General features: G+C 42.1%; 1 protein-coding gene across 1 annotated transcript in view; it reads right to left on the reverse strand.

Moving 5' to 3' along the window:
* The window catches only part of KIAA0319L (KIAA0319 like), a 32,309-nt gene that overhangs the window by 3,927 nt on the left and 15,439 nt on the right, over window positions 1-12,943 (reverse strand). The window contains exons 7-20 of the mRNA XM_082777779.1: window positions 11,996-12,083; window positions 10,656-10,748; window positions 9,928-10,060; window positions 9,462-9,690; window positions 8,545-8,668; window positions 8,117-8,249; window positions 7,108-7,256; window positions 6,662-6,813; window positions 6,339-6,477; window positions 5,782-5,941; window positions 3,484-3,626; window positions 2,659-2,781; window positions 2,002-2,092; window positions 1,548-1,639 (exon numbers count right to left, since the gene is read on the reverse strand). Coding sequence (XP_082633905.1) covers window positions 1,548-1,639; window positions 2,002-2,092; window positions 2,659-2,781; window positions 3,484-3,626; window positions 5,782-5,941; window positions 6,339-6,477; window positions 6,662-6,813; window positions 7,108-7,256; window positions 8,117-8,249; window positions 8,545-8,668; window positions 9,462-9,690; window positions 9,928-10,060; window positions 10,656-10,748; window positions 11,996-12,083 — 1,849 coding nt within the window. The remainder of the gene's footprint in view (window positions 1-1,547; window positions 1,640-2,001; window positions 2,093-2,658; window positions 2,782-3,483; window positions 3,627-5,781; window positions 5,942-6,338; window positions 6,478-6,661; window positions 6,814-7,107; window positions 7,257-8,116; window positions 8,250-8,544; window positions 8,669-9,461; window positions 9,691-9,927; window positions 10,061-10,655; window positions 10,749-11,995; window positions 12,084-12,943) is intronic.

Raw genomic sequence — 12,943 nt, forward strand, 5'->3', positions numbered from 1 at the left:
GTCAGCTGTGGAAATATTTCAATTTAGCTTTTCCTTAATGGAGAAATGCAACATTTCCCCTGTTATCAGAACGCTCCCTGGACGTATCTAGCAGGGAAAAAGACTTTAGTCAGCAGCCAGCCTTGGAAGAGGCAGGATGAGTTTAGTTACCAGAGAGCAAATGGTGGAGGCACATTTGCTACCGACTGCAGAACAATGAGCCCTTTATTTAACAGTGGGGCTCTTCTGTGCGGGGTGACAGATGGTCAGATTAAAGCAGTTGGGTGCAAAGGGAGGGAAATCCACCCGTTTTTTCTTCACGGCTATCATGCAGTTGGGATGCCCCAGTTCTCAGAGGAATTATCTGCTCAGCTCTGTCACTGCAATGCCCTCCACTGCTGTCGTTAGGCACTGTTCACCTTCCTGGAACACCACTAAATGGGATAATACTAGGATAAGCAATTATTTTCCTCTAGCAAACAAGGACCAGGGACTATTTTCCACGTGCAGTTAATTAGAATGGCTACAAAACCCTCTCCCCTCCCTACAACCCCTCCTCTTAAAAACAGGACTAAACTCTTACTCTAAAGGCTTATTTCAGCAGCTGAAGCACTGCCCAAGCATTTGGTGGGGCTGTGCTTTGTGTATACTCTCCCACTTCTCCCTCCTCTCCTGGTCAATCAGCAGGTGACAATGGCTCAGTTCAGGTATCAGATACAATCGCAGCAAAAACACTCCAGCCTGAAATAACTCCGTGATCTTTGCAAAGCACCTGACAAGCACTCTCTAGGACAGCAATGCGGCACAAAAGTGCTGGCTAAGAACACTGAAGACAAGCGATTGCCTTTCTGGAATGGGCCGATAGGCTGGTAACCACATAGAGCACTGGGGACTTCGTTGGTCTCTCCCCTGAGATAGGCATCTGCTTCTATGAAAAATTAAAGGATGAGCTAAAATGTGAAACTTTCAGAGCCTTGTGCCCACAAGGACAAAAATGGACACGTTTAAGAACAAGTAATTTGGGGTGGGAGAATATTGGGGCAGAAATGAACACCAGTCTCTTCAGGCCACCAAGAATTTTCACGTTGCTTGGCATCCCTTTGTTTCCAGGGAAAGTCAATCAGTTTGGTGAAATGCTTAATGACACTAAATTCATGCTTAGCTGAAAAGCCTTGCCAAGGAATTGCATACTGGCAGGAAGCAAACTGACTAAAACAGAGTACCAGGACTCAGTGAAAAACTTCAGAGCAAGAGAAGCTACTGTCAACGCTCAGTTTTGGACTTCTTGGATCAGGCTGGTCTCTGAACTGCTTACATTTATCTGCTTTGTGACAGAAAGTGGAAACATCAAGACTATACCAATTTCAGCCCCAATTTTTAAACCAAGGAGTTAGATAACGACTAAATACCCTGTCTACTGATCAGAAACAAGCTCTTAGATCTTCTGAGACTCGTCTGTCAGTACCTAACATCATGTTTGTTTCACTCTGTGATTTTTAATTCCACTGAGGAAGAGTGTTCTTAGTCAGCATTCTGGAAATGCTGAGCTCTTCCCTCTCATGTTTTACCTGCTTTGGGATTTGGTTTTAACTCCAGGCTTTCTTGATCCGTTGCATCCAAAATCTTATATTTGCTTTTTCTTTTGGATTTTCCTTTTCGTCTAAGAAGAAAAAGGAAGAAAAAGAATTAAGAGGCAGTTTATTTCAAAAAAAGGCATAAGAAAAAAACCACCGATCTTCAAAGTACTTGCTTATTTCCGATTATGTTAATAACAGAAAGCAAACGATTAAAAACACTGCTTTTAGTTGCACATTTACAGGCTAATCCAAGTCTCACTTCTTAACTGAACCCAGAGTTTTAGGACTTCTGTGTTTCACTTCAAACACCAAGTGACAAAAACTAACATCACATGGGCTAAGCAGCCAACCTGCTGGGACTATGGGTTTGAATCTCTTTCACCTCCTAATGCACCTACTTGGCTCTGAAGCACAGACACAGAGAAGGTTATGACCTCAGTCCCACCTCTTGCAACAGCAGATCACCATCCAGGATAAGATTCCAAAGGCAACCACAATGAGGAACGATGCAATGATCACATACAGCACACTCCACTCTGAAAGCAAAACACCACAGAGATAAAGACGATTTGGCAACTCATGCAGTTGAGAACATGCTCTTTAGCTGGCTACTCTCAAGAAAGAAAAAAAGAAAGGCCTGACCCTTTGCAGAAGTTACTATCTATCACTGGCGGGATCGCTAACTCACCTACAGAAGCCAAAGGCTTAAGATCCAGTGTGCAGCTTCACTGCACAAGGTGGTTTTTTTTTCTATTTTTTTTTCCTGAAAGGCTTTTTTCAATGTGTGTTGTTTTTCAAAATTTGCTTTCCTGTGACAGGAAAGCCCTTATAGGGTCACAATAGAAAAAGGGCACGATTTATACACTGAGAATGGACTCAACTCTTAGTGAATGCTCACCAAAAGGTTCTGAAGAGGAGACACTTCCCTATTAAATATTTCCTGCCTCAAAGATAAGGTTAGTGAGACCAGGACAGGAACCATCTCCTCGTGTGAGCATAATGTCAGAGACGCTGGGAGAAAGCAGGCAGCTGTTACTCAGCACACCTTGGGCTTCACTTTTTGCCTCCTAAAGGTGAACAACACCAGGGAGATTTGACGTACCACAGTTGCTTTCGCCATCCCCCATCTGCACCCTGATGAGGTTCTCCATCCAGAACGGGTCGCAGACACAGCGCTTGGTGAAGGAGTCACAGCGGCCGTGCTCGGAGCAATTCAGCTGACACGCTAGGGACCAAAACCAGCAAGGTGAACTAAATGACTCACACATGAGGCAAAAATGGGATAACAGAGTTCAATATGACCACTCTCAGGGAAGTTTGAGAACTCCTGCTTCACAAGCAACGTAGCACACCACACGTAACATGCTAAGAAAATTTTGCCTGATAAGATCATGATTGTGATGTTAAAGTCTCAGAATTTGTATATTTGTTAAGCAAATGTTTTTAAAAAAGGTTCTGACTTTCAAACTCAAAGCCAGTCTGTGAGACAGACTACAAGAAACAGATTCTTTAAAGTGATCACGAATTACAGCATGAAAACAGAACTGGACTTTAAGAACTTACAGTTTTGTGACCTTCAAAAGCCAATCAAAGCGGTATTCCATTAACACTGTAGTTTAGTTTCAAAAGTAACAATCTGCTTTTGATTTTCTGAATTCCCATCTTCCCAGCAACATCCCAAGTGACATTTGTACGTTACACAAGATAAATAGTGACTAGTCGTAAGCAACTGGTAAATAATTGATTGATTAATTCGCAGTCTAATGAATTTACTTTACTGCTTCCAATTTAGTAAGACACAAAAGCTACCAGAGTGTGTGTGTATGCACACAGACGTGTGTTTAGCACAGATGAAGGCCCATATTCTTGCAAATGTCTAAGACAAGAGGAAAAGACATTAGCTCATACAACAGCAACTCTTACTTACTGACTGTGTTTATTTCTAGTGCCCGGAAGATGAGGAAGTCTGACTGCTGTTTCCGTAGTTCATTTTTTAGTGTCCAGGCTACCTCTCGTCCTTTGAATATCTGGTGGGGAGGCTGGTTCTGTACAAAAAACACCATCTTCGTGCTGGAAGTCAGACAAAAAAAATGATTATCTGCTACTTCTCCAACCATCAGGCAGAGAACCATTCTCCCCTCTCTGTCTTTAGAGGGGCTTGCTCAGAATCTCAAATTTACCTCAAAGTCAAACTTTTGGCTCCCTCTTGAAAACAATAATGGTAAGCCTGGTCACACAGTAGGTGTACCTTTAGGACATTGGATCTGAACAAACTTTGAAAGCTAGGACTGGACTGTTCTTTAGTTTGATAATGGTTTTGTCAAGCCTAGTTTCAAACGTCTCCAAGCATATCTTTGCAGGTTCACACTAAATATGGAATTACCCAAACTTTCTGGTCTTCCCATTTTCATAATCTCCTCCCTCACTCTGGGATCCTTAGACCTTATGACCCATGGAAGTCATGGGCTCATTTAACTGTTCTGCACAGAGCTCCAACAACAGAGAAAATAACAAAGATTTACAATCTTTTGCAAAGCTTACTTTAAATGCAGGGTTAGAGACAGAAAAAAACAAAAACACCGCAGTACTGGTACAGAGGTTGCTGCGCTCTCCATCTTTAAATGCATGAATTTTATAATAGAAGAACTTGCTCCCCTAGGCTTGCAAGCCTTGCAGAGCTCTGGGTATCCTTCAGATTCACAAAGGGATAACTGAATGTTTTAGGTTTATTATTACCACTGATCTTGTGAGTGAGTCAACAGCAGCTGGGGGAAAAAGATCTTTTTAAAAAGTACAAGTTACTTTGATAGTTGAGGCAAAAATGTGATGTTAAAGCCATCTGTCAGAAAATAACCTCTGCTCTTTTATCACACTTCCCACTCTTTTGTCTACTTAATAAACATAGATGAAGTGTTAATTGCAAGAATCCCTTACTTGTCTTTTTCAGTGGAAGAACAGTGGCAACTGGTCTGGTCATGGCAGAGACAGAAAGGTAATACTGAAAACAGAAAGTGCTGGCTCTTCTGTTCTGAGCTCTTTAGGTTTGCACGGACAATGAATTCTGATTTTACTGCTACAGCAGGCAACACGGGCATGAAGGAATCAATACATTATTGAACTCAGGAAAGTCTGAAGCATAACTGCGGACTTATTTCTGGCTTGCTGCATGATTTTAAACATGTCACATTTCTTTTTTCCTCCGTGCTTCATTTACCTTAATTTTTAGTAAAAACAGAGTAGTTTTAAGTGTAATACTGCGCTTATTTCAACAGATTATCACCCTGTCCTTGATAACTTAGTTGCCATGCCACTCAAATTCACATTCAGGCATCCTCAAACATACCTATGGTAATGGTGAACTGCTTTAAATACATAGATATGTACTAAAAAGACATTTCAGAACTAGTTGCTGAAGTTTCCTGCAAAATTGTGAATTTCCCAGACCAATCATTTCTACAGAGGTGAAAAGCTGAATTTAACCAGGTACTTTAATGCCAAAGCAGCATGAACAGGATCCAGCTGGGCTGAACCATCCTCTGTATGCCTTGCTGGTTACTCTGCTTGAAGTTGAGCAGGTCCAGGCAGGCAACAGGACCCTGGCCTACAGCCCTGTCCATATGCAGATTTCCAGTTGTTTAGAAGAGACCAGCTGTAGTTTATTTTAAGCTACATCACAACCCAAACCAAGTTTTTGTTTTCTGTTCAAACAACAATTACAGTGGTTTCCAACGTTTCATTTTACATTCGAGTTGTGCAGGCAGTAAAGCCAATATAAAACTACAAAGCTGGCATGCAAAGCTACTGCTAAGGGCATTGCTGCACCAGCACTGTGCACTGCTCTCGTGTGGCATCAACTTTTCACTGAGCTACTCCTTTATCAAGCCTTATTATTTGTCCAGTTATAAATCAGTTGTAGAACCTCCTTCAGACAGCCCTCACAATCCTCATAAACAAAGGAGATTAGTTCTTATTTTATAGATCTGTGAGGCAAAGGCATTAACAGCAGAGAAGAGCTCTGAGGACAATGCACCATCTCCAGATGGAAAAGATAGCCAAGACCTGCTTGGCAACATGCCTCCTCTGACCTAAGCAAGCAGGAATATCAATTTCAAGCAACATCTTTGCATGTTCTGATTATCCAATCTGCTTCCCAAGAGAAAACAGCCCTTTGTTTACTGAACCCTTAAGCATTCCCCCTCCTTGTACGTTCACGGACAAACCCTACCTTTGCTCAGTGTATGGCTGGATCTTTTGCACGGTGATGTCTGAGTCGAGGACCCCCAGCAGAACCCCTATTTGTCGGATGAACATCCCCTTCTGCCTCTCAGTCAGCTGGCTGACATTAACATCCAGAATGATCTCCACAAGGTTATTTTTCCTAGGATCTAGGGAGAAATACATGAGATAAATAGAAGTTCTGAAGATCTGTATTAACAGTCTGGGTACAAGTCAGGCTTCTAGCATCTTTCCAAAAGGTTTCTGCTTTGAACACAAAAGTACAGAATCTTGCTGTAGGAAGGGATACAGGTCTATGACCGTCACAGCTAATTCTAAGTGGCAAGAGCCAGCCTCCAAGAACCACATAAAAATATGATTATTTCCCCCAGAACTATTGATGTTTGACATTTTTGAGCTGTGTCTACAGTACATACTTAGCACAGTACACTAACTGTGTAATCATATCTACGATATGGTTCTATGATACACTGTCTCCAGAAAAACAGAGGGCTTGCTCATACACTGTAGGCAAATGTGGTACAGCACAGAAACTGACTGACTCACCAGGTTTGACTTCCACTGTGGTCCGTTCTACATCACTCTCTCCTTTGGCATCTGTTACTCTGAGATGGAATGTGTAGGTCCCTTCTACCAGATTGGACAGAAGAAGGATGGGATGATGGTCTGAATTATTTAAGACTTCCTGGAAGGCAGAGCAAAAAAAAAAAGATTAGGAAACCAAGCCACAAACTAGCATGATATATCACCATATTTAAGGATATCACTAAAAGGTAATGGGTGAATCGATCACCTTTTTATTTCCTCAGAAGTTGCCTCTCACTGACTTCTATGATGCTGCAGACTGCCATTTAAAAAAGAAAACTCACCCCAGCTGCAGGGCTCCCCTCATCCCGGGTCCACAGGTAGCTGACAATTCCCTTATCATCAGAGGATTTTGATCCATCCAGTTCAGCTGTATTTGTAGGCAAGGTGATGACAACATTTCCTGCAATCTTTGCAACAGGTGGCTTGTTTATCTCTAAGCAACAGAAATAAAGCAGTTGGAGGAAAATCTGGTAATGCCCAATGAAAAAACTGCTGCCTTAGACCTCTACTGCAACCAAGAAATACTTCTCTAACCCTGGGGGAGAGAAGGGCAATTACATGCTGTGGGATTTAGCTGAAGACACTATTCCTCCAGAGAAAGGTAGACCCCAGCTTACAGAAGGCTGTTTCAGTGCTCTACGCATTATTCTTCACCCATTCCTGCTAAGCTCACCTCTACTCAAACAGAACCTGGGTTTTAGGCAGCCCTGCGTGTGGCTGGACATACCTTCTTTGACAATAACGTTGACCGAGCTTTGGCTCTGCAAGTTCCTCTCATCTTTAACTGTCAGAGTAAACTCATACGTCCCAACTTGAAGGCCTGTTACAGTGGCAATGCTGCTGTTTGCATTCTCCAGCTTGACACCATCTGGGCCCCTAAACAAAGTACACAAGGATCAGTTTAAACTTTGTACAGATCGTTGGAGATAGCCTCACAACAAACACGAGGCTCAAGCAGAATTTATGGAGATGCAAGCAGACAGCTGCCTGGAAATAAAATGTCCATGACAAAAAGCAAAATTATTTTCTTCAGTTACAGCAATAAAATAAAAAAGTGCAGCATTCAGAACAAGGACTACACTATTTGGTGATTTAGCGTTTTTTTGTTTGTTTGTTTTAAACCAGGGTAACACTGATATCTGCATTTAAGTAGTGTTTAAAAAATCAGAATCCTCAGCAAAATTGGTTCATGTGAACTGTGTAATAAGCCAACTTTTTCTTTTAAGAAAAGGTACAGAGCAAAAATAGTTCCTGCATTTATAGGAGCTTTACACAAACTTTTGCATTAGCAAATAGGAAAAGCTACTGCAAGTTGCTCCTAGGCTCTTTCCTGAATTCCCTAAAGCACCTCCATGGAATTTAGTGTCTGAGCAGCAGAACACTGCCTCTTTCAAATATATTGCAAAAGTATTAAGTCAGAAAGCCCTGCTGTTATTTGATTACAAGAGTCAGCCTCTTCGTAAGATCAAGACCACATTACACCACTGCAATTCAAACACAGCCGGTCTCCTTTACATGTCACAACCACACTGAGAATGGGAATCAGGCCTAATGCTTGAGAAAAAACTCCACCTCTCTCCAGTTAAACATAAATCCTTGTCTCATTCAAGTCAGTGGTGAAGCTTGTCAGCCCGATGAGACCAGGATTTAACAAAAGAGGGGTACGTGTGGTGTGTCTTGTTTGAAATTAAAGACCCAGATACTTGCAGAAGAACGGTCTGGAAGATGATACACACCGTGTTTTTTCCCAAAGAAAGGAGACTATTTTCTGGTCATCTGAGCTCTTGCTGCCATCTAGAGTGGTGCTGTCCACAGGCAGAGTTAATTCTTTATCTGGACCAGCATCCGCCTTTGGAGGCTTATTGTTCTCTGAAAAAGGATTGCAATACCTTTTTACACATACGCCAAAAAGGTGGAGCTTACTCCCCCAGCATTAAGAAGCTTCTCCAAGATCCCTAGAATACTTTTTGTCCATTATTTCTCAGAATACTCAGAAAAAAATGAGTTAAAAAGCAGTTAGGAGTTCAGATCAGTTCTATTGACATTATTACAGAAGCTCTTCTGAAAGAAACACAAAGATACAAGATCTAGAATACGCTGACAGAATGATGCTCACCTCTAAACGCTGGAATTGAAGTGGCAAAAACAGCGAAGGGCAGCTTACCTGGCTGGACTATCACAGTGACCTCTGCAGTGGACTGGTGCCCAGCAGAATCAGTCACTATTAGCTGGTAAGTGTAATCACCTTCTTGCATTGCAGAGAGCTGTAAGACTGGTGTCCTCACCCCCTGTGAGAAAACACGGTAACGTACTGAGAAGATTCCTTACACCAATCATTACAGATCTGAAGAATATTTTTAAAACAACCATTATCAGCAGATTCTAGGGGCTTATTATTAACCCCTGCTGTGGGACCAGAAGTCTGGGCCACTTAAGCATGTGTGACACTCACATACAAATTTATGCACAGCATCAAGGACACTCTTGTGGAACAAAACAACAGTAATGCCACACAGCTATACAGAACCTGTGAGATTCAATAGTTAGCAACCCAAGCAACACCCTATGGAACACTGGTCAAACCACTGATTTTGTGAACCTAATTAGTGGACTTCCTTATTCCATAAATGTGACCTTCATAATGATCAAAATGATGATATGGAAACAAGTTCCTGCTTTGTACTGTTTGGGACTGAGGAGTGGCTGGTTAGTATCAGCAAAGTTGATACTCCAAAGTTGAATTCAAAAGGTTCATTTCACTGTGTTTGCCCATGACTTGGCACGAAGGGTTATTCTGTGAGTCTAAATGCCATGAAGTATTCTCAAGAAGTATTTGAAACTGCATTGCTCAAGAAAGGAAATAGGATGCCGTCAAAAACACGTGACTAGACTGGTGCTGCTACCGGCTCAGCCATCAGCCAATACCACCTTCACGTGGTTTTAAGTGTTTATTTAACCATCATGTGCGTGCTCTGTAGGATTCTAAGAAATATTTGATAACAGCCACTTAAAATGGGTTGGTTATTAAAAAAAAAACAGCCAATGAGTAATCCAGGATGAGCACATGAAATCTGCACTGACCTGCATCTCCATCACCTTCCCTTTGCTGTTAGGGCTGAGCAGCCACTCGTAGCTGACAATGCTGTGATCATCGGTGCTCTGATTCCCATAGAGGGTGATGGAATTCTGAGGCAGGGTGATCACTTGGTTTGGGCCTGCATTCGCCACCGGAGGATAATCCACTGCTTTGTTCACAGTCAGGTTGGCAGTGGTAGAGTTGCTGGCACCATCTGAGTCCACTACTGTTAGACTGAGGAGAAAAAATAAATCATGAAAGCAGTGAAGAGTCATAATTATCAGAACAGAACACAAAACACTGGCTGGAATTTAATGAAATGCAAAAGAGATAGAAACTTAAGACACTTAAGGACAGGATAGTCTTCTTTTTTTTTTTTGGAAACCAGGTTAACACTTCAGGGATCTTGTACATTTTATTCTTTTATTCTTAAGGGATGAGAGCTGGCCAACAGGTCCAGGTAAAACCTACCTGAACGTGTAATTCCCAGGTACCAGGTTTGTCAGTGTCAGTATGGCAGTATCGCTAGAAACCTTTTCCTCCCGCAAAGGACCCTTCAGTTCTTCCCAGTGGTAACTGACAATTTTATCATCATCAGTGCTTTCTGTTTCAATTAGGAAAGAAAATGGACATATAAAGAGTTGGAAAATAATGCTTCACAAAATCCAGATGTTCAGTTCCCAGCTTTGGTGATGGGCTTAGCGGACAAAGGCAGTTCTGGTACAATCCCCATGGTCTCTCTTACACTCAGATACCCAAACAGTATATTCTCCTCTGCCCTGTTTCACAGGTACACTTGAACATTCTTAATCCCAGGTTTGTGTGTGTGTTGGGGGAAGAAGTAAACAAAAACCACTAACAAAATAGTACCAGTGATGGACAAGAAAACCTGAATATATTTAAAGAGATTCCTGAACGTGTGATAGCTAACCAATACGTTTGAAGCTTAACACAAGAAGGTTTGTTTGTTTGTTTTAAATTCAATTCTAAGCAGTAATCTCTAGAGCTTTCCTTTTCTAAGAGATTCACTCAGAGTCCCTTCAAGAGGAAACACGGAGCAGTGCTGGTGTGTGCATTCCCCTCTCCTGGCAGGAGAAGCTGATTCTTTTCACTAAACTTTACCCAAAGGGCCAGCCTAGAACCACACACAAAGAAACCAGGCTTGCTAGACTAAGGCATTTAAAACAGCAGGTACTCACGGCTGCCATCAATAACAGTTGAAATGGTTGGCAATGAAATTTCCTGGAACTGTGGAGAGACAATGGCAACTGGAGGCCGATTCACCCGAGGCTCTGCAACAACAACAACCAAGCTGTTACAATGACATCTACAGGCAGACCACGATAAAAAACCCTGACTAAGGAACTCTACAAAACTGCTTTGCCTTTGGGCACTAGGAGTGGCAGCAGAATACATGTTGCACATCACCTTCTCCCTTCCCAGCTCTATCTACCCCTTCAGTCCCTGCAGTCATTTAAGTGACAGCTCAGCAAGTCCAGGAAGGGAGTCCAAGTGTGCAGTTGATGTGCTATATGCAGCTTCGAGACAGCCACTGATCAGACTGACTGCGGAGAACTGCATAATCACCAACATAACGATTCTTGCTGCCAGCAAGTTATGAACCAGTGAAGGGAAACAGTGCTAGCAGAAGGGTTTTTAAAAAGGAAGGTGAACTGCTACCAGGCTAGTACTCTGGAAATGGCCGCAGTGCATCTGTCCTCCTGTTCCGAGACAAGCATTCAAGCACAGACTATTCTAACAGAGCAGCACCTACAGCTTCTTGCCAAAGTTTGGCTGCTGCTCTGAAAAATGAATGATTTTGATGCATGCTGCCAGCTGCAGATTCACTGCTTATAAGGAAATGATCAGCAACAGCATCCAAAGAGCAGCCACACACACTTGCTCATTTAGGGAGTGCAAGAGCAATTCCTTGCCCACAAAAGTTCTGGAAGAAGTCTTGCTGAAGTGTGCAAAATAAAGTTCTTTTGCATAAAAGGAGATACGGAACATGTGGTTCCCTCTTTACGCAGCCCATCTAAAAAGTAAGAGCTAGTGAACGCATAAGCTACTGTATTTATACCAGCTCATCTGCAAACTATGCTTTTAAAAATAGTGAGGAATGAGATTTGACTCAACCTGCCTGTGGTTGGGAATGATATTCTTTACTGGACAGGGAAAAAAAGAACCTCCAAAAGAGCTTCAAAGCTCTGGCTTCCTTTCATTTTCTGCTCCTGCTGCTATAAGCTTTTTACCCGGTTACAGCTAGTTTCTGTTGCTGCAGTGGTCTTCCAGCATGAGGCATTTACATGCTTTTGTATCAGTATTCCAGCTCTTGCATGGAGTGTTTGGCCTGGGTGCTGTATAGCAAATAGCTACGTGTATTAGCATGGCTTCACATTTCAGGAAATGACTTAACACACATACGTATATACTGAGTTCACTGCACAATGAATTTTCATGATGTTAAACTAGGGTCTAGTCAAATAAGCAAAACAGAGACAGATGAAGTTAAAGAAAGATACAACCCCACTGAACTCACTTGGATTCACTGTCACGTTCACATAACCTTCTCCATGTGCATTTTCGCCATCAACGACAACTTTGAATTCGTACAGACCAACAGTAAGCTGAAAAGTAAACACAACGATTAACCTTCAAGATGGTAGCACCTTGATTCGAGATACTGAAAGGTCAAGTTAGCAAGCTTTGGCACAGCACTGTATTAGCAGCATGGAACAGGCAATTCTGCTCCAATCTAGGCACACAAGGCAAAGGATGGCTTCCAAGCCCAGGTGTTATTACATGTATTTTAGTTTACAATGACTACGCAGCAACCAAAGAGTAATATTTCTTCTTGCCACAGGTGACAGGGTTGTCAGTCAAGCCTGACTTTCTAGCAACAACAGGCAAACAGAAGAGCTCTAAGAGATTAGTTCAGGTTGTCTGGGCACAGGAATTCACACTAGCAGATTGCATTTGAGATAAAAAAAGCCTGCACGTAAGAAAAGTAATTCTCTTCTTGTGTGTCTTTACAAAGGAAAGTATTTTTTCTCTTTCTTCTAGGTGATGTGAGTGAGGCAGTCACCCCTTCATCATTCACTGTTGAATGAGATGGAGAAGGACTGGGTGCTGGACAACAATTATGGTATCCAGAAGGCTGAAACCCTGACAGAAACAGACGTGCTCCTTTTGAAGGGCTTTTCTCTGCATAGTATCACAATTAAAGCCTGCAGATTTTTTTTATGAGTGCAGTAGAATCCATGACGCTTAAAGGAATGTCTCATAAAATCAGAACTGTACATTCATGCAATAATTAAAGTCATTCCCTTGTAAAGAAAACCCGTGTGCAGAAACTAACGATCCTTTCACTCTGTTAGAGCTAAAAGCAGCAGCCAGGTATGAGGTCTTCCATCGCTCTAAGCTAATGGAGCCAGCAAATCATTTTTCAGAGGGTAGTACAAGGTTTCTGACCTAAACAGACCACTAC

Source organism: Aythya marila, assembly GCF_965140915.1.
Source record: "Aythya marila genome assembly, chromosome: 22".
NCBI classification, from domain to species: domain Eukaryota; kingdom Metazoa; phylum Chordata; class Aves; order Anseriformes; family Anatidae; genus Aythya; species Aythya marila.